The sequence below is a fragment of the Triticum urartu genome, chromosome 3A (assembly GCF_056163025.1).
Source record: "Triticum urartu cultivar PI428250 chromosome 3A, HENAU_Tu73, whole genome shotgun sequence".
Taxonomy (NCBI): domain Eukaryota; kingdom Viridiplantae; phylum Streptophyta; class Magnoliopsida; order Poales; family Poaceae; genus Triticum; species Triticum urartu.
The window spans coordinates 628,521,084-628,540,286 of NC_141875.1; the positions used below are offsets into that span (position 1 = coordinate 628,521,084).

At 42.6% G+C, this 19,203-nt stretch overlaps 1 protein-coding gene across 1 annotated transcript; it reads right to left on the reverse strand.

Annotated features, from left to right (window-relative positions):
• Positions 1-11,713: 11,713 nt before the first annotated feature.
• LOC125548933 (protein AUXIN-REGULATED GENE INVOLVED IN ORGAN SIZE) lies at positions 11,714-12,550 on the reverse strand. Its single transcript, XM_048712448.2, has one exon. It carries the CDS (start codon positions 12,243-12,245, stop codon positions 11,910-11,912), a length of 336 nt encoding a protein of 111 aa, XP_048568405.1. The 5' UTR covers positions 12,246-12,550; the 3' UTR covers positions 11,714-11,909.
• Positions 12,551-19,203: the final 6,653 nt, after the last annotated feature.

Consider the following 19,203-nt stretch of genomic DNA (forward strand, 5'->3'; position numbering starts at 1 on the left):
AGGCCGGGGGTAATCCTTCTTTTTTTTAAAAAGCTAATGTTAATTTCATCTGTCTTCGCTTGTAGCGGTAAGTGCGACCGTCAAGACATTGTCAAGACATGGTCAAGACATCCTATTAAAACCTTAAATATTTGGTCTTGTGAGATTTTAATCCAACTACCATATTCGTAATTTGAGAATTTTTTTACTATTATTATCTTTCAGTTATTCGATTTGCTTGCAAGAAAATCCTTTCGTGGATATGCCGATCGTTCGTTGGCTTGATCAATAACATCATGGAGTTTGTTCAGCGATTGATGTGGATACTAGTCATTTACGGTTCTCCATGTACGATTGATAGCCGGGTCATGAGGGTCAAATCCTCAAAAATCATATTTATCACCTCTCATGGAAAGATCCTAGACACCAGTCCATATCAAGGATGTTTACATGAACTGTTGAACTTGGCAACCCGTTCAACTCTGATATATACAAATTGATTAAGCCAATCATCAAGTGCTCAAAAATATACTCATGAATTGCTTTTCTCCTTGGATACCAGCTCGTCCATAGAGTAGCCGTCAACTTTGTGAGCTCGTCATGTGGGAATGACTCGGTTATGGCAAAAAGCCAATGTTTAGCGCTCAGTTCTATGTTGGCGACCATCTATTCCACCATTAATTTGTTGTGCAGGGGGTCCAAACACACCTCAACATTAGCATTCAATCAACGAGTGCCTTCATAAATCGGTTCCACCACAAAGCACACAACAATTTCATGTTGCCATATTATGATCCTCCAAAACATCCGCTCTAGGCAAAGATTGCCGAGCTAACCTCCAAAGAAAAACCCTAATCTTTGAAGGTACATTAATTCTCCATATTTGTCCATGCATTCTTCTCCACTTACAGGTTTGACCCACCAGCATTGCTCTCAACATACTTCTAATGATGAAGTTTTGTAGATATAATCATACAATTGGCTGACCTGACTGAGAAAGTACCCTTTGTATCATAGTTCCATGCCCAAAATCATAGAGGAATGCCGATAATAGCTTCTACGTCCATTGGGAGAAATGTGGCTGAGATATAATTATCTTTTCACATAGCGGTTGTGCGATCAATAAGGTCACTAACTAGTTTCGGAGAATTAGCTGATAATGAAACAATCCTCTTCATGTTCGAGTCCTTTGGGATGTGTTAAGATGTTTGTTGGCCTTCCACCACTAATACGTCGTATCACACCTCATAACAGAGGGCTGCCTTACTACCTTAGAGCATCTACATCCGACGTAGCTAATCCACCCCCCTAAATGTCCGCATCCATAGTCGAGTACCTTATTATTAAATCCTTAAATCCATACAATCACATGCAACATAAACTTTAACTCACGTAAGCACATCTTGACCCCACACATAAGGTCCAGCTACTTCATCATTCATGCCATTGGACTACAAAAAACTGGCATGCTCCACTACATCATACGTGCCGTCAGACTAACAAACATGTTCTACATACTAAAACAACAGAGAAAGCTCATCCACGGCTGCACTTGCCCTTTTCATTATCCTTGCCGTCTTTGTAGTGGAAGTAGAAGCGGATCTTCTCATTGCTGGAGCTATTTGACCCTTCACTGCTTTCCTCCTCTTCTTTTGGGTGCAGTCCGGCCACGGCATGGACTTCTCGGTTTTGCCCCCTTGTCAGGGCACACGTCGTCCTCCTTTGCCGCTTCTCGACGATGCGGGCACGGAGGGCTTCCTCGTCCAAGGTGGCGTGCGACTCTGCCTCCGCGGCCTCGGCCTCAAGGGTTGTCGCAGCCTCTCGCATCCTCTGCCTTGCGTAGCGAGCACGTCGTGCGTCTGCAATGGTCGGGCCATGAGGCATGCTAGTGTGGGCCACTGACTCGGAGCCCGATGCCGCGGGGACGAAGCGCCATCGAAGGGTTTGCGTTGCACCCCAGAGTCGTGGCGTTAGATGGTGGTCAACGCGTCCGGCGAGGCCACTGTCACGCGCCTCGAGCCAACAGCACCGAGGGATCCATGTGTCATTTGCGCCGATGCAATGGATTCCCACCGGATCGAGTCTGGTCGCGGTCAGGCGGTCTCCTCTTGGGAGCGGCACAGAGCCATGCAGACGACCATCCCCGCCTCGTCCCCGTATGGGACGAGGTCTTAGTCGACGGATCAGGAAATCTCGAAGTTGGATCCCCTGCACGCCACGCTGGAGATGGCCGAATATCACCGAAAAGGAGCTTGGGGCAGAGTGGAGTGGAGTTGATAGGGTTTCATCCGGGATGCGGATAGGGATGATTTAAATTAACATCATGCTGAGATTTACACTTCCCCATGTACGATCACATGTCACAGGAGCACGCCATGCAACATCAATCGAGCCAAAGCATGCGTTCAGCGGTCTATGCATGCGAGAGTAATCAACACTACTACAGTGTACAGCAAGCAACAAAGTCGAGCACAGCAAAACCATGGCGCATGCATTGAGTTCGGACATCCTCGACCACAGCAGTGCGTCACTACGTCGGCCCATGTGGACACAGCCGGCGTGCTCGAGTCACACGGGTCATAGGCGCAGGCGCGGAGCAAGCAGTCGACCGACGGGCGCCTCTGCGGAATTCATATTTGGCGCGCGGGTCGCAAGGTAGCAACCGCGCGCGCACCCCCCGCTTCCCGCTGCGAACATTTGGGCCAGCCCATCTTGCTCGTTTCCTGAACCGTTTTATTATTCCTTAAAAGGACGAACTTTAAAAAAAGATCATTTTTATGAAAATAAAATGAACTTCAAAACCTAAAACATTAATGAAAGAAAAAAACGAAAATAAAAAGAAACAAAAACAGAAACATGATAACCAAAAAGAAAAAAGAAACAGAAAACCTTCTGTAAGTTTCCAAAACCGAATGAAGTTATAGGTACGTTGTGGAAGCAAACGGGGCCGGCTCATCATGTCGATTCGGCCGCTCACCTGTGGGTAACACCAGCACTTTGACGGAGCATGCGTCAAATAGGATTTCGTAAATGCATGGACATGATTCGAACCACGACCTCCTAGCTATCAAAATGCTGCGCTAACCAACTAAGCCACCTTACCTTTGTGTTCTCCCTCCGTTCTATAATATAAGAGCGTGTTCTACACAAGTGTAGTACCAAAAACGCTCTTGTATTACGAGAAGAAGGGAGTACTTTTCTTCTTCATTCTTTTTTTCCTTTTTTCTTGGAACAGTTTCAATCATTTTTTCTTTTCCTTTTTTCTTTTTTCTTCTAACGGTTTTGTCCTTTTGTTTTCTCTAAATGAGTGAACTTTTTCTTCAAACTGATGAATTTTTTTTAAAATAGATTAACTTTGTTCAGAATCGATGAACTTGTTTTAGAAAAAAATTGAATCTTTTTCAGATTTGATGAACCTTTTTCTCATTTTGAAGACCTTGGTTTCAAATTTGATAAACTTATTTCAATTTTTATAATCTTTTAAAAAATCCTATAAACCTATTTTAAAAATTGATTATTTTTTAAAAAAAATCAATGAACAGTTTTAAAATTTTCCTGATCTTATTTTCAAATTCAAAGAAATTATATAATTCATGAATATTTTTAATTGGTAAAAACCTTTTTAAAATTTTTGATTTCTTTCAATTCGTGGTTTTTGTGAATGTTTTTTCAAATTTTTGTTTTCTTTATTCAAATAATTATAGTGCCTATATAATACTAGTACTCCCTCCGCCTAAAAATAAGTCTTAACTTTCTGCTAACTTTAGTATAAAGTTATACTAAAGTTGAGACACTTATTTTAGTATGGAGGAAATATATATTTAATGTTTGTACAAAATGAATAGTCAAAACAACTATGTTTCCACTAGTAATGAGGTAAATACACTAGAAGTCACAGAACTTGCACGCAATGTTTAGTTTAGTGCATAAACTTGTAAAATACGTGTTTCTGGTCATCTAACTCGTCATCTCGTGCATATACGGTGCTTCCAACCGTATCCCTACGAGTGCCAACGTGGCAGGGCCACCATCAGTGGCCGAGGCTGTTTTTTTTTAAGAAAGAACCCATACATTCTATTTATTTTTACACAAACAATCCTTAAATAAAATGAAAGAAGCTGCAGCGCATGATGGGATTCAAACCGATGAGCTAGCACGATCCGCCTAGCGTAGAGAGCGACTAGACCAACTAACAGTTGACGCTTCCTCAAAAAAGAAAATCTAACAGTTGACGCTAAAATGCACAGTTAAAGCTATTTAACACGTACTGCATAAAAAAATATAAATTAAAACGACAAAAGGGTTTGCTGAAAAGGGAAAGCCCCAGTTTGATACTATGGCGTCGTGTACAAGTGCCAACCATCAGGCCACACCGACACTTAGTAACACAAACAAATTTTATCTTGTATATTGTTTTTTCTATGTAAGATAGATTTGATTTTAGTTTATTAGTGATAAATAGAGATAAAAATGATAAAAGTGTTATGTATTGTATAGTATAAAATTTATGTATTCCAATGGCAGTGAGCTATGTTTAATTTTTTTACGCAAAGATAGATCTTTTTTTGCACATAGTACCTAACTTTAAATATATATTCCCGCAAAAAATAGTGCAGAATGAATGAATGCAAATTCTTTTGGACAAACCAACGAAAATTTTGGTTGAATTTGATTTTTTAAAATTATAAAATCTGGATAAAGGAAATAAAATGTAGAATGAATATACGTAAATTCTTTTGGACAAATCAACAAAAAATTTGTTTGAATTTGAATAATTCTAAATTTAAATATTTATATAAAAGGAAATATAGTGCACAATGAATGTACGTATGTTTTCGGACAAATAAACTCAATTTATGTTTGAATTCGAATAAATGTAAATTTAAAAATCTAGATAAAAGTACGTACAGTGCAGAATGGATGTACATAAATTATTCTGGACAAATCAAATATTTTTTTGTTTGAATTCGAAAAAAATTAAATTAAAATCTAGATAAAAGAAAATATAGTTTAGAATGAATGTACATCCTCGAGCCCGAGGTCTGAACTTTTTCATAATAGTAGTCCAAGTAACTTTGGTTTTAGTAATGAAAAAATTCGGACAAATCAACGAAAATTTTGTCTGAATTCAAATAATTTTAAATTAATAATCTAGATAAGAGAAAACATAGTTCAGAATGTGTACTTTTACTCTTTGATATATCTTAGGAGTCTCAAATAGGGTGCTATCTAAAAAAATGCATGCGAATTACCACCATCACAGCCACTGACAGTGGGCCCCTCCATGTGGCATGCATAGGGATACGACTGGATACCGTAGAAAGCACCGTATATGAACAAAAGAACAAGTTAGATAATCAGAAATACGTATTTTACAAATTTATACACTAAACTGAATATTACGTGCAAGTTCTTTGACTTCTAGTGTATTTACCTCACTAGTAATCAACAAACCAGGAGTGTGTGGGCATTCACACGTTGGCGTTCGGAGTTCGAATCCCACTTCTCGTGAGTTCGAGGCGCTAGATGGGCCGGCCCAGGCGTGGGGGGACCACAGCCTCGTTTACTTTTATATTTTTCATGTTTTTTGGTTCCCCTTTTTTCTACTTTTTTGTACTTTCAAATATTCTAAATAAATATACTGTAAAAACATTATATTTTTAAAATTAACCAAGTACTTACAAAATGTTAAATGTGTATAAAGAAAATGTTTGTCATGTGTACAAAAAATATATACGGTGTGTGTGAAAAAAGTTGATCATGTACTTTCAAAAAGTTAAATCCAAGCATTTCAAAAAAATGTTTAACAAGTATTTGAAAATTGTTAAATTGTTATAGGCAAAATGTGACCATGTATTAAAAAATGTTAACATATATTTGAAAAATGTTAACCAAGCATTTGAAAAAATGTCAAATGTGTATAGAATTTTTTTGACCAAACTTTAAAATAATGTAGAACTGATATTTAAAAAATGTTACTCATGCATTTGAAAAAAAATGTTAAATGCCCCACAAAAAAATTTAAAAATTGTTAAATGTGTATAGAGGAAATGTTGATCATGTATTAAAAAGATGTAGACCTGGTATTTGAAAAATGTCACTTGAGCATTTCGAAAAAAAATGTAAAATGTGTATAGAAAAAACTGTTGACCATGTATTAAAAATGTGAATCTAGTATTTGAAAAATGTGAAATGTGTATATAAAAATGTTGACCATGTATTGAAAATGTTAATCTTCTATTTGAAAAATATTGAATGTGTATTAAAAAATGTATTACATATATACAAAAAACTGTATAGAAAAATAGTGAAAACCCGAGAGAAAACAAAAAGAAAACAAATGAAAACCAGAAAGAGACAACAAAACCAAAGACAAATGAAAAAAAGGAAAGAAAAGAAAAAAAAAGCAAGAAATGAAGAAAACCAAAGAAAACAATGAAATAAAAGAAAGACCAGAGAAAAAAATCAGTAAAAACAGAGAAACAAACAAAGAAAAACCGGTGAAAAGGAAAAAAACAATATCAAGCACACAGACGTGGTCAGCATCCTTGTCACGACCATCAAGGACGATGTTCTCTAATTCCTAACTGACTGGATACTCAGGATAGTAGAACCAATCGGCTGACCGGAGCCCAAGGCATGCTTGTCGGTTGCCATCCCGAAGGAGAAGATCTACTGCATCTGGTGGTGGTTCGTGAGTTAACCGTTGTGTGGCCCTGGTAGTGCTCTAGCTCCCAAAATGATCGAGCAGTCCTCCTGATCCCATGAAGCGCTGCTCAGGTCTCTGAGCTTGGACATAGTGATCCACCTCGCTCTCCGGTTCCTAAGGTTGTTGTAGACTTGGGTTGAGGTGACCTCCTTCCCACAAAACTCGAACACCTATTTTGCAGCAACGTTCAAATGCACCTCTGAAAGGACCACGATGTCGCCTGGAGGGGGGTGAATAAGCGTTTTAAAATCTTTTGCGGATTTGACTATATCCTAATGCGGAAATAAACTAAGCGGATGCTTTTCAAGCACAAATCCTAAATATACTAGGCTCACTAAGTGCACCAACAACTTAGGATAAACAAGATGAGAACAACGAGGATATGAGTAACCACAAGTAAGTCACTGATACGTCCATTTTGCATCATGCTTTTATATCGATATTTATTGCATTATGGACTGTTATTACACATTATGTCACAATACTTATGCTTATTATCTCTTATTTTACAAGGTTTACATGAAAAGGGAGAATGTCAGCTGGAATTCTGGGCTGGAAAAGGAGCAAATATTAGAGACTTATTCTGCACAACTCCAATAGTCCTGAAACTCCACGGAAGTCAGTTTCAAAATATGTAAAAAATATTGGGCGGAAGAAGCACTAGAGGGGGGCCACCCACCATCCACGAGGGTGGGGGCGCGCCCTACCCCCCTGGCGCGCCCCCTGCCTCGTGGGCCCCTTGGCAGGCCTCCGGTGCCCATCTTTGGCTATATGAGGTCTTTCGCGCTAGAAAAAATCATAAGAAAGCTCACGGGATGAAACTCCACCGCCACGAGGCGGAACCTTGGCGGAACCAATCTAGGGCTCCGGCGGAGCTGTTCTGCTGGGAAAACATCCATCCGGAAATCATCACCACCATCACCACCATCGATCCTCTCATCGGGAGGGGGTCAATCTCCATCAACATCTTCATCAACACCATCTCCTCTCAAACCCTAGTTCATCTCTTGTATCCAATCTTTGTCCCAAAACCTCAGATTGGTACCTGTGGATTGCTAGTAGTGTTGATTACTCCTTGTAGTTGATGCTATTTGGTTTATTTGGTGGAAGATCAAATGTTCAGATCCTTTATGCATATTAATACCCCTCTGATTATGAACATGAATATGATTTGTGAGTAGTTACGTTTGTTCCTGAGGACATGGAAGAAGTCTTGCTATAAGTAGTCATGTGAATTTGGCATTCGTTCGATATCTTGATGAGATGTATGTTGTCTTTCCTCTAGTGGTGTCATGTGAACGTCGACTACATGACACTTCACCATTGTTTGGGCCTAGGGCAAGGCATTGGGAAGTAATAAGTAGATGATGGGTTGCTAGAGTGACAGAAGCTTAAACCTTAGTTTATGCGTTGCTTCATAAGGAGCTGATTTGGATCCATATGTTTCATGCTATGGTTAAGTTTACCTTAATACTTATTTTGTAGTTGCGGATGCTTGCAAGAGGGGTTAATCATAAGTGGGATGCTTGTCCAAGGAAGGGCAGTACCCAAGCACCGATCCACCCACATATCAAATTATCAAAGTACCGAACGTGAATCATATGAACGTGATGAAAACTAGTTTGACGATAATTCCCATGTGTTCTCAGAAGCATTTTTCTTTATATAAGAGTTTGTCCAGGCTTGTCCTTTGCTACAAAAAGGATTGGGCCATCTTGCTGCACCTTATTTACTTTCATTACTTGTTATCCGTTACAAATTACCTTATCACAAAACTATCTGTTACCGATAATTTCTATGCTTGAAGAGAATAATTTACTGGAAACTGCTTATCATTTCCTTCTGCTCCTCGTTGGGTTCGACACTCTTACTTATCGAAAGGACTACGATAGATCCCCTATACTTGTGGGTCATCAGTCACACAAACTTACTCAATGTATATCACGAGATATGGAAATGAATAATACACACAACCACAAGTAAGCAATACAAGCTTACACAAATCGTATCACAATATATGGAATTGAATGATACAAGCAAACTCAAGTAAGCACTACAAGCTTACACAAGTTATGTCATGAGATATGGAAATGAATGTTACAAGCTAGCAATTCACACTAAGCATAAGGTAGAACAATAGTAGAAAGTATGAATTGCGAATATAAAGTGTAGGCCTAAATAATCTCTTCAAGGGAATGGCCAACGCAATATAATGAGGACAATAAGATATAGTGAATGCACGGTCAAGTGAACAAAGTAAACCACAAGTAAGGAGTTAGGGTTAGGGATAACCAAAGTCACGAAGATGAGGATGTATCCCGATGTTCACTTCCTTGGAGGGAAACTAGTCACCGTTAGAGAGGTGGATGTTACCACGAAGGCACACCAACGCCACGAAGGCTCACCCTATTCTCCTTGAGATATCACGACAAAGGCGATTCTCAACCACTAGTGATAGACCTTTAGACGGCCTCCAAACCTTCACAAACTTTATGGGGGACAAATCACAAGTTGATTGTTCACCAGAGCACTCTTACCGCCTAGGAGTCTCCAACCTCCAAGAGTAATAAGAACAAAGGGGAAATGCTCAAGACTTGCTCAAATCACTAATTCCTTTGGTCGGGAGAGGGAGAGGGAGTGGATCTATCACTTGATTGGAAAAACTCTCAAGAACTCTCTCGAATCTCTCCAAGATCTAAGATTTGGTGTAGGAGAAGTGAGAGGGGGCCACTTGTGTTCTTGGGGCGATTTGGGATGAAGTGGTCAACCCTCTACCGGATGGGTAGAGGGATATATATAGTGGTAGTGCAAATATGGCCGTTGGAGTGTAAGTGGTTGTGCCAGGACGGACATCCGGGCCTGGGGCTGAACATTCGGCGTTGTGAAGTGTGCACACAGGTACGCGGAAAAACAGGTTACGGGGCCCGGACATCTGGCCAAACTTGGGGCCCCAGACATCTGGCCAAGTGCCGGACATCTGGCATACACAAACAACATTTCGGTAAGGTTTCTGGACATCTACGGTCGGATTTCCGGGCCAAGTCCCGGATATCAGGCTAACCCAAAAACTGTAGAAACCCCAAAACTAAAACATGCATAACTTTCACATCCGGACTTCGATTTTGATGATCTTGGGCTCGTTTTGAATCTATGGAAAAAAACCCAGGTCCTCACATGGAGAACCACCCAAGATCAACAAAAATGGAGGATGCAAATTATGCAAAGGTTTTATCATGTATTTGGGTAACCTACTTTGCTTTGATTTTTCTTTGGTGGATGTATAGGCATTTTGTATTTGTATTGGATAGGAGTGAAATATGCCTATGTTGGAATATGATGTGAGGAAGTAGAAATAGAAGATGTTGACTTGAGCAAATCTATCACTAACCCCTTTGATCCCCTCTTAATAGTGCGGGATCCATATAACTCAAGAATCATAAAAAAACTATACTAGATAGCTTCCGGAAACTCATTCTTGAGCATATGTCCTTTTCGATGGTCATCGATCCTCACAACTAAAGCCAAAGGAACTAATATCTTTGACTAAAGCATTCCAATTGAGCTTGATGTTGACGTTTATGCTTGACTCAAGTCAGAATGATAATCTTGATCATGACACTTGGTGAAGGCTTCAAATAGCTCCCCCATAAGCCATGCGGGGAGCATTGCATTGTATTCATCTTCATACATTCATCATGTGATCATCCACAAGCTTCAAGCATGCAATCCTTCAGGATAGCTATCTTGAACTTGCCCTTGTCAACCATGATCATCAACACTTGATGTCATCCTCTCATGGACACTTGATCTCTCTCTCTCTCTCTCTCTCTCTCTCTCTCTCTCTGCGAGCCCATGAGAATCACCTAACCCTAAAAAACATACCACAAGATCCTATGTGGTGCATCATTTGCACTCGTGTGTTGACGATTTAGAGTTCGATCTCTGAGCTTCATCTTGGTCAACCGATATCTCTACTCCATGTTTAATCTTGACTTCATGAAGGGTATATTGAATTCTTCACTTGAATAGCTTGCTCAATCATGACTCAACACATGAGTCCATTATGATCATATCATTGAGCCACTCCTAGAATTCATCATACAAATCATCCTTTTAAGATCTTGATCCATTATGGCTCAAACCATAGCTCTAAGCATGGCAACCCTTAAGATACTCCAATGAACTCCATTTTGATCATCTCGATGTAATTGTTGCTTCAAAGGAGTTGTCTTTCATTATTCTTCAATCATTTTTCAATGGGACTAACCTTCAAATGTACATCTCAATGCAAACATTAGTCCTATAGGATTGTTATTTAATTACCAAAACCACACATGGAGACTACATGTACTTTCAACCTCCTTGAAGCCCTTGTCAGTCCTCACCCCACTGGTTGATATTACACATCTTTTTAAGCACGAATGTCGACAGAAACGGTTGCTATTTCATTGAGTTCCCCTTGCCCTCTTTCTTTTCCTTGGTGGCTGCCTTTTGAGTTGTAGCATTGGTTGAGCTTGCACAAATGATGTAGCCATGAATGGTGGAACCATAGGTGACACTTCGAAAACATCCAAATCAAGAGGCATCTGGTTGTCGATGGGAGGCTGGGAGTCCTCGGCATTGGAGGCCACGAACTGGCTTTGGGGCATAGCAAGGGCCTGACTAAACTTTTGCATGCTCATTTCCTACAAGCGTAAGCATCAGTAAGAGTGGAGCACACTACACATCAGCAGTAGGAACTAGCACTAAACATGGACATTATGAACGAAGACAACATATTTAAACCTACGGCTATTTTGAACATGCGGATGTATGTGGACTTCTTAAAAAGAATTGGTGGCTGATGTATTCGGCTAGTCTTGGATGGCCGGCTCCCACATCCGTGCCCGCAAACCGGTCCCTGTCTGTCAACGGATGCGGTGTTCGGTTTGCAGTCTAACATAGCTTGCAAAATGGGCTTTTATTATGGGACACGCGGAGTATTTTCTTTCTTTATTCAACAAATGATTTATGGATTCCACTTGATAAGCATAAATACCGTGAGATCTCAATTGACATTGCCGGAATTCAAGTGATTACAAAGCCAAAAAGTAGTCCTCTGTTAATCAATCCTAATTTCTAATCTAATCTAGAAAAAAAAGGTTCACAGTTTGTACTACAGGCTAGATCTGAAACAGCTAGCTCTGACCGACACGGAAAAGAAAGAAAAAATGCAGCCTCTCTACAAACAAGACGAGCCGCCGCCGACGACGTTGTTGTGGGCGTCCAGCGGGACGAAGGCGAGCGCGGCGAGGACGGCGAGCAGGCAAACGGGCACGAGCAGCAGCGAGAGCGGCGGCGGGGGCAGCGGCGGCAGCACGAGCGGCAGGAAGGCGAGCGACGCGGCCACCCAGAGGAACACCATGAGCAGCTGGATGGTGAAGCAGCCCGGCGGCGGCGGCGTTCTCTGGCAGCTCTTCGGCCCCCCGCGGCGCTGCGGCTTCTGCTCCACCTGCGCCGGCGGCATCTGCATTCGCCGACGGTGATCAGAGGTGCCCCTCGCCGCTCTCCTCTCCATCCTTGTAGGCGCAGGGATCGTACCGCGAAGGCAACTGACGGACCACGAGAGACTCTCCGGCCGGCCAGTCGGACGAGCTCGTCGGGGGAGGTATGAGGCTTCAGCGGAGGAGGGGGGAGGCTGCGATGGATTGTGCTTCTGGAAGAGGAAGGAGGCTGCACGCAATAGAAGGGGGGATCGAGCTGGTGGTGGTTCAACGGCTTTATTAGTAGTAGGAGTAGGAGCAGGATCAAAGTGGGGCGGCTGCTTGCTTCGGGGCAGGTTCGTTGAACAACGTGATGGCTAAGCTGCATGTTTTGACTGGACTCGGGCTCCAGCCACGCCCAACCTCGTATAGTCGCATCTCCGTTCCCATGCAAGCACACGCCGGGTCGTGGCTCCGTACGGCGAGATCGGGTCGGAGATCGCGTGCGCCCGGGGCCGGCGACGTGGAGATCTCGGCGTCTCGTGCAGTGGGGGGCAGCAGGTGCGGCGTATGTGGAGGAGCCAGTGGACGGACGCGTGTGGGGAGCATGAATCCCAGGTCGTATTAGCGGCGCATTACTGCGGCCCGTCCCTCCCAATTAGGACGTGTTTGTTGGTTGAGGGAAGGGGGCGACGCACCTGACCAAGTGCGTGCAGTCGGCGGTCGCCTTTCCCGTCCCCGATCTGTCGCCGCCGGCCGTCCGACAGCTTGCCCGCGCGCAGGTTCAGTGTCCCGGGGCATACGTACGGCGCGGCATCGGGTGTGCCTTCCCTGTCGCCGCCGCTTTCTAATTCGGGACACCATCGTGCGCCGACGCGTCGTCGTCATCACGGTTGTTGGAATGGTGGCGTGCTAATTTAGTTTGTTGATTAATTGGAGGAGACAGCATGTGCTCGTACTGTACTAGTTCTTGGCTGGGAAGAACACGTGCTGATTGCAGCAGGCGACTCGGCTGAAGATTGGAGCGACGACGTCAGCTTCTACGCACGGGCTTAAGCGTGTGTGCATGGATGCTGAGCTGTTATCGTCTGCGTGTTCAGGTTTCAAGCGTTTGAAAAGCGTGCGTGCGTACGAACGGGCGTCGCAAGGACTTTGCACAGTGAAGATTATCACAAGTGACCAGCAAATCAACAAATCATACACATAACTTTTCTTTTCGAGAGTATGCAAATTGCGTAAACTGAAAGAAGAAGAATCTTACTCAAAAGAAGAAGAAGAAGAAGAAGAAGAAGAAGAAGAAGAAGAATCGCCATGTACGAGAATAGTTCGTCTTCGAAAATATATCACGTACATGCTGATATGTGCTAGTGACATCAGAAGCCTGACCATATGTTGTTCTGTATCCAAGACGACTCGTCTAGAGTCCTTTTCTTTTTTGCAAATTACTCGTCGAAAGTCTTTGGTGCTGCACTTTATGCTCTTTTTTTTAGTCACATTCTTTGACAGTGACTTGACGGCGCCAAAAGGTATATGCCCAAGAAAAAGGAAGACGTTCGCCTGGAAACGTAACCGTGGTGCCATCCGATGAGCATGATCGCCATTTTTCTACGCAATTTCTTAGACGGCAGGTGACTGCCTTTCTCTTTCTGTAAAGCGTGATCAGCCTCGACGCTAGCTCGCAAAATAAGGGCAACTTCAACGCGGAACACCTAATCGTTCGCAAATGTCCAGATTAGACGGCCCGGACACTTTTATCCATCCAACACGATTAGATATGATGGTTCTGTATCTATGTCTCAAGTACTAGTTTAACTAATGCATGTAATAGTTGCAACTTGTTTTATGATGTTGGATTATGAGGTTCATCTTCGATTCCTGCTTTCAAAACTATTGTTCCAATGTGTTATGTTGGGCTGTATAATGTTAAAGTTTAGTAAATTTAAAATCAACGACTTCGGTCGTGGGGGGGGGGGGGGGGGGGGGGGGAGGGGGTGTCACCGGATCCACGTGCGTGGATCATTTTTACTCCCTTGTAGTCTAGGTTTTTAGATTGTTCATCGTTTTGGTTTCGGCGACGACGATGATGGCGCTGAATAAAGATTCTTCGGATCCTTTCTCGACGAGGACATCGGTCCTATGGTTGGGGATGGATTTGGAAACCAGTCTATTCAAGTAAGGATGGCGTGGCAGCGGCGGCATCCTCGTGGTGGACCTGTGTCATCGGGCTCCCCGTTGTGACGGTGTTTGCTCTAGCGTCGGTGCGGAGCTTGGGAGGTAGTCCAGGAGCAGATGCAGATTGTGGTCTGCATCGACAACATCTAAAAGACGGAGCGTGTGCTGGCTTCGTGGTTCGTGGATGGCAGGTATGGTTTCCTCCTTCGGCGTCTTAGTCATGGTGGGGTGCCAGATCTGGAGTTTGATGACGTGTCCGGGGTGTTGCCCCGGTCTGATTCGTTCAACGGCAATGACTTCACTTTTAGTGAGCCACCTTGGAGGTCCGCAAAGCTGCATATCAGCGATGGAGCCGCGTCGAGCTCGGGTGAGGAGGTGATCCGTCATTATTTTCTTCGGTGGCTGCTGTGGTGGTGCCTGAGGCAAGTGACGGGCGTTTATGTCAAGCTCAGAGATGTTTTGTCATCTTTTCAATTTTGTCATGTCGGTCTTTACGTGACTTGTACTTTATTCTTTATTATATGAATGAGACACATATACCATGCAAAGAAAAACATTGTTACCAAACTTGGCATATATATAACCTCACCACTTCGATTAGATATGATGGTTCTGTATCTATGTCTCAAGTACTAGTTTAACTAATGCATGTAATAGTTGCAACTTGTTTTATGATGTTGGATTATGAGGTTCATCTTCGATTCCTGCTTTCAAAACTATTGTTCCAATGTGTTATGTTGGGCTGTATAATGTTAAAGTTTAGTAATAAAATTTAAAATCAACGACTTCGGTCGTCGGTGGGGGGGGGGGAGGGGGGAGGGGGTGTCACCGGATCCACGTGCGTGGATCATTTTTACTCCCTTGTAGTCTAGGTTTTTAGATTGTTCATCGTTTTGGTTTCGGCGACGACGATGATGACGCTGAATAAAGATTCTTCGGATCCTTCCTCGACGAGGACATCGGTCCTATGGTTGGGGATGGATTTGGAAACCAGTCTATTCAAGTAAGGATGGCGTGGCAGCGGCGGCATCCTCGTGGTGGACCTGTGTCATCGGGCTCCCCGTTGTGACGGTGTTTGCTCTAGCGTCGGCGCGGAGCTTGGGAGATAGTCCAGGAGCAGATGCAGATTGTGGTCTGCATCGACAACATCTGAAAGACGGAACGTGTGCTGGCTTCGTGGTTCGTGGATGGCAGGTATGGTTTCCTCCTTCGGCATCTTAGTCATGGTGGGGTGCCAGATCTGGAGTTTGATGACGTGTCCGGGGTGTTGCCCCGGTCTGATTCGTTCAACGGCAATGACTTCACTTTTAGTGAGCCACCTTGGAGGTCCGCAAAGCTGCATATCAGCGATGGAGCCGCGTCGAGCTCGGGTGAGGAGGTGATCCGTCATTATTTTCTTCGGTGGCTGCTGTGGTGGTGCCTGAGGCAAGTGACGGGCGTTTATGTCAAGCTCAGAGATGTTTTGTCATCTTTTCAATTTTGTCATGTCGGTCTTTACGTGACTTGTACTTTATTCTTTATTATATGAATGAGACACATATACCATGCAAAGAAAAACATTGTTACCAAACTTGGCATATATATAACCTCACCACTTCGATTAGATATGATGGTTCTGTATCTATGTCTCAAGTACTAGTTTAACTAATGCATGTAATAGTTGCAACTTGTTTTATGATGTTGGATTATGAGGTTCATCTTCGATTCCTGCTTTCAAAACTATTGTTCCAATGTGTTATGTTGGGCTGTATAATGTTAAAGTTTAGTAATAAAATTTAAAATCAACGACTTCGGTCGTCGGTGGGGGGGGGGGGAGGGGGGAGGGGGTGTCACCGGATCCACGTGCGTGGATCATTTTTACTCCCTTGTAGTCTAGGTTTTTAGATTGTTCATCGTTTTGGTTTCGGCGACGACGATGATGACGCTGAATAAAGATTCTTCGGATCCTTCCTCGACGAGGACATCGGTCCTATGGTTGGGGATGGATTTGGAAACCAGTCTATTCAAGTAAGGATGGCGTGGCAGCGGCGGCATCCTCGTGGTGGACCTGTGTCATCGGGCTCCCCGTTGTGACGGTGTTTGCTCTAGCGTCGGCGCGGAGCTTGGGAGATAGTCCAGGAGCAGATGCAGATTGTGGTCTGCATCGACAACATCTGAAAGACGGAACGTGTGCTGGCTTCGTGGTTCGTGGATGGCAGGTATGGTTTCCTCCTTCGGCATCTTAGTCATGGTGGGGTGCCAGATCTGGAGTTTGATGACGTGTCCGGGGTGTTGCCCCGGTCTGATTCGTTCAACGGCAATGACTTCACTTTTAGTGAGCCACCTTGGAGGTCCGCAAAGCTGCATATCAGCGATGGAGCCGCGTCGAGCTCGGGTGAGGAGGTGATCCGTCATTATTTTCTTCGGTGGCTGCTGTGGTGGTGCCTGAGGCAAGTGACGGGCGTTTATGTCAAGCTCAGAGATGTTTTGTCATCTTTTCAATTTTGTCATGTCGGTCTTTACGTGACTTGTACTTTATTCTTTATTATATGAATGAGACACATATACCATGCAAAGAAAAACATTGTTACCAAACTTGGCATATATATAACCTCACCACTTCGACCAAAAATGGTCACTACAGCAATTATCTATTCTTCATCCCCTCAACCAAACACACAAATGGCTATCCCTAGCCACCTCTTATCCTTCCAACCAAACACTAAAATGTGGTTATCCAACTCTCCTAATCCCTCACAACCAAACGGCAAAAAGTGGATATCCCAACCACATGATTAAGGATATCCTCAGCCAAGCCATCCTTGATCGTGAACCAAACGCCCATGATGACGAGAAATTGAGGAAAATGGTGGGTGCAAGAATGGTGGGTTGGGTTCGTGGTGTGAGAGTGGGGATGGGAGGTGGGACGACGACGCTGGAGAAGAAACATGTCCACCAAAAGATAGATGGATGATCGAAGCAATAACATGACTGACAACAATGGTGGCTGGACAAGGCGACGAGACAATGCCAGTGGTGGTAGCAGGTAACCCGTTGGTCAGCGTAAGAGAGGGCGGGACCTGAAATAAAAAGCACATAAACTTTTCTAGATGTAACATATTGAGGTTGGTCGTTGCTTGATCCAATCAATTGTGATTTGGGAAAGAAGCATAACCCATAAGAGATAAACCCTAGCCACAAGAGTGATAGCATCTCAATTGAATCGTTCATGTTTCCATCAGTTCCCCTACTCTCTGGTGGCCACATCAACACCAAAAGATGGGAGGAACCACATATCACCGTTGGGTTATAGTCTATTTTTTTCTCAACGCTAGTTTTATGATTATCGCGGTGGTGTCTCAATGATGGAAGTGACATCAAGTCTTGCTAAGTCATAATAAAAAGCCTCACTCTATCCTGGTGTGATCTCATGGCCAAGACAAAACACATCATGTAGCTTGTGGTGCTTTTGTCCCACGAAATGACATATCTATAACCTGTTGGGTCATTGTTCGACGCTTTGGCCTGTCAATGATTATTCGCCCGATCGTCTTCCTCGACAATACAACAGTGTGCAGCAGTTCGACAATCTAGCTTGCAAGGGGTTTGTGTACGATCACAATGCACTCAACGAACTTCTATTCTTACTTACCAGTGTGGATGGTTCATCAGGCTTATTAAAACCTTTGAGGTTAGTCTAGCTTATGCAGGTTTAGTCTTCTGCAATTTCGTCGAGGGCTCCAAAAAATGTTAAAATGCAAAAGATGAAGTTAGAGGCGACGACATCAAGGAACTTTGGTGCAGGTTTTAGTTGTATGAGAAATCTTTTTTGTAAGTGTATTTTGGTTTCTTTGATCTGACGTAATATTATATATTTGATGAATAAAATTGTTTTATAAGATGTCTAAGTTGTAAGGAATTTCTTTTTGAAGGAAGGGCATCCTTAGTTTTTCTATCATTTTCAAGAGAACACCCCTATATTTATTAGTGTAAGTACTATATTTACCTAACCCATGAAGCCAAGTCCCATCCACCTTGCAGCTCTAGTATTTTTCCATTTTGAGGGTTAACTAGTGATTTGGCATAGGAAATTCCCTATATGATGTTTATTGTGTCAAATTGATCGACAAACACAGATGGCAGATCTAGTGGGACAGACCAACTCGGGGAGCGACTCGGAAGCAGTTTCATTTCGTTTCAACAATTTTGGCTCATCTTTCCTTTTCTGGTTTTCACGGTTTACTTCATTTTTTCTCTTCGTTTTTTTCTTTTTCTTTGGTTTGTTGGTTCCATTTCCTTACTTTTTATCCTTCTTTCTTTCTTTATTCTTTCTTGACGAGTTTTTTTTCTCTCTACAGACTCCTTTGGGCTTTTCTCGGTTACTTTGGATTTATTTTGTCCTTCTCTTTGTTTACCCATTTTTTTCTATTTTCTGAATTCTGATCATGAATATTTTTTATAAAGTCGTAATTTTTTTTAAAGATTTTTGAACATCTTATGTTTTGGTAATTTTTAAAATTTATGAAAAAATTTATATACATTGTTAACATTTTACAATAACACGATGAAATTTATGCCAATTCAAATATTTTTTAAACATGGCAATGTATTTGAACACTTTATATATTTTTAATATGCAGTGAATATTTTTCAAAATTCACAAACATTTAAAATTTGTAGCTATTTTCTAAAATTAAGCAATCTTTTCATATTACGAGTATTTAAATTCCTCAGTTTTTAGAAATCCGTCGACATTTTTTAACATCTACTCCCATCCACCTTACAACTCTAGTATTTTTTTTTTCATTTTGAGGGTTAACTAGTGATTTGGCATAGGAAATTCCCTATTTGATGCTTATTGTGTCAAATTGTTCGACAAACACACATGGCAAAGCATAGCGG

Coding starts and splice junctions, on each gene's coding strand:
- LOC125548933 (XM_048712448.2), bottom strand. CDS start 12,245: ATGGAGAGGAGAGCGGCGAGGGGCACCTCTGATCACCGTCGGCGAATG.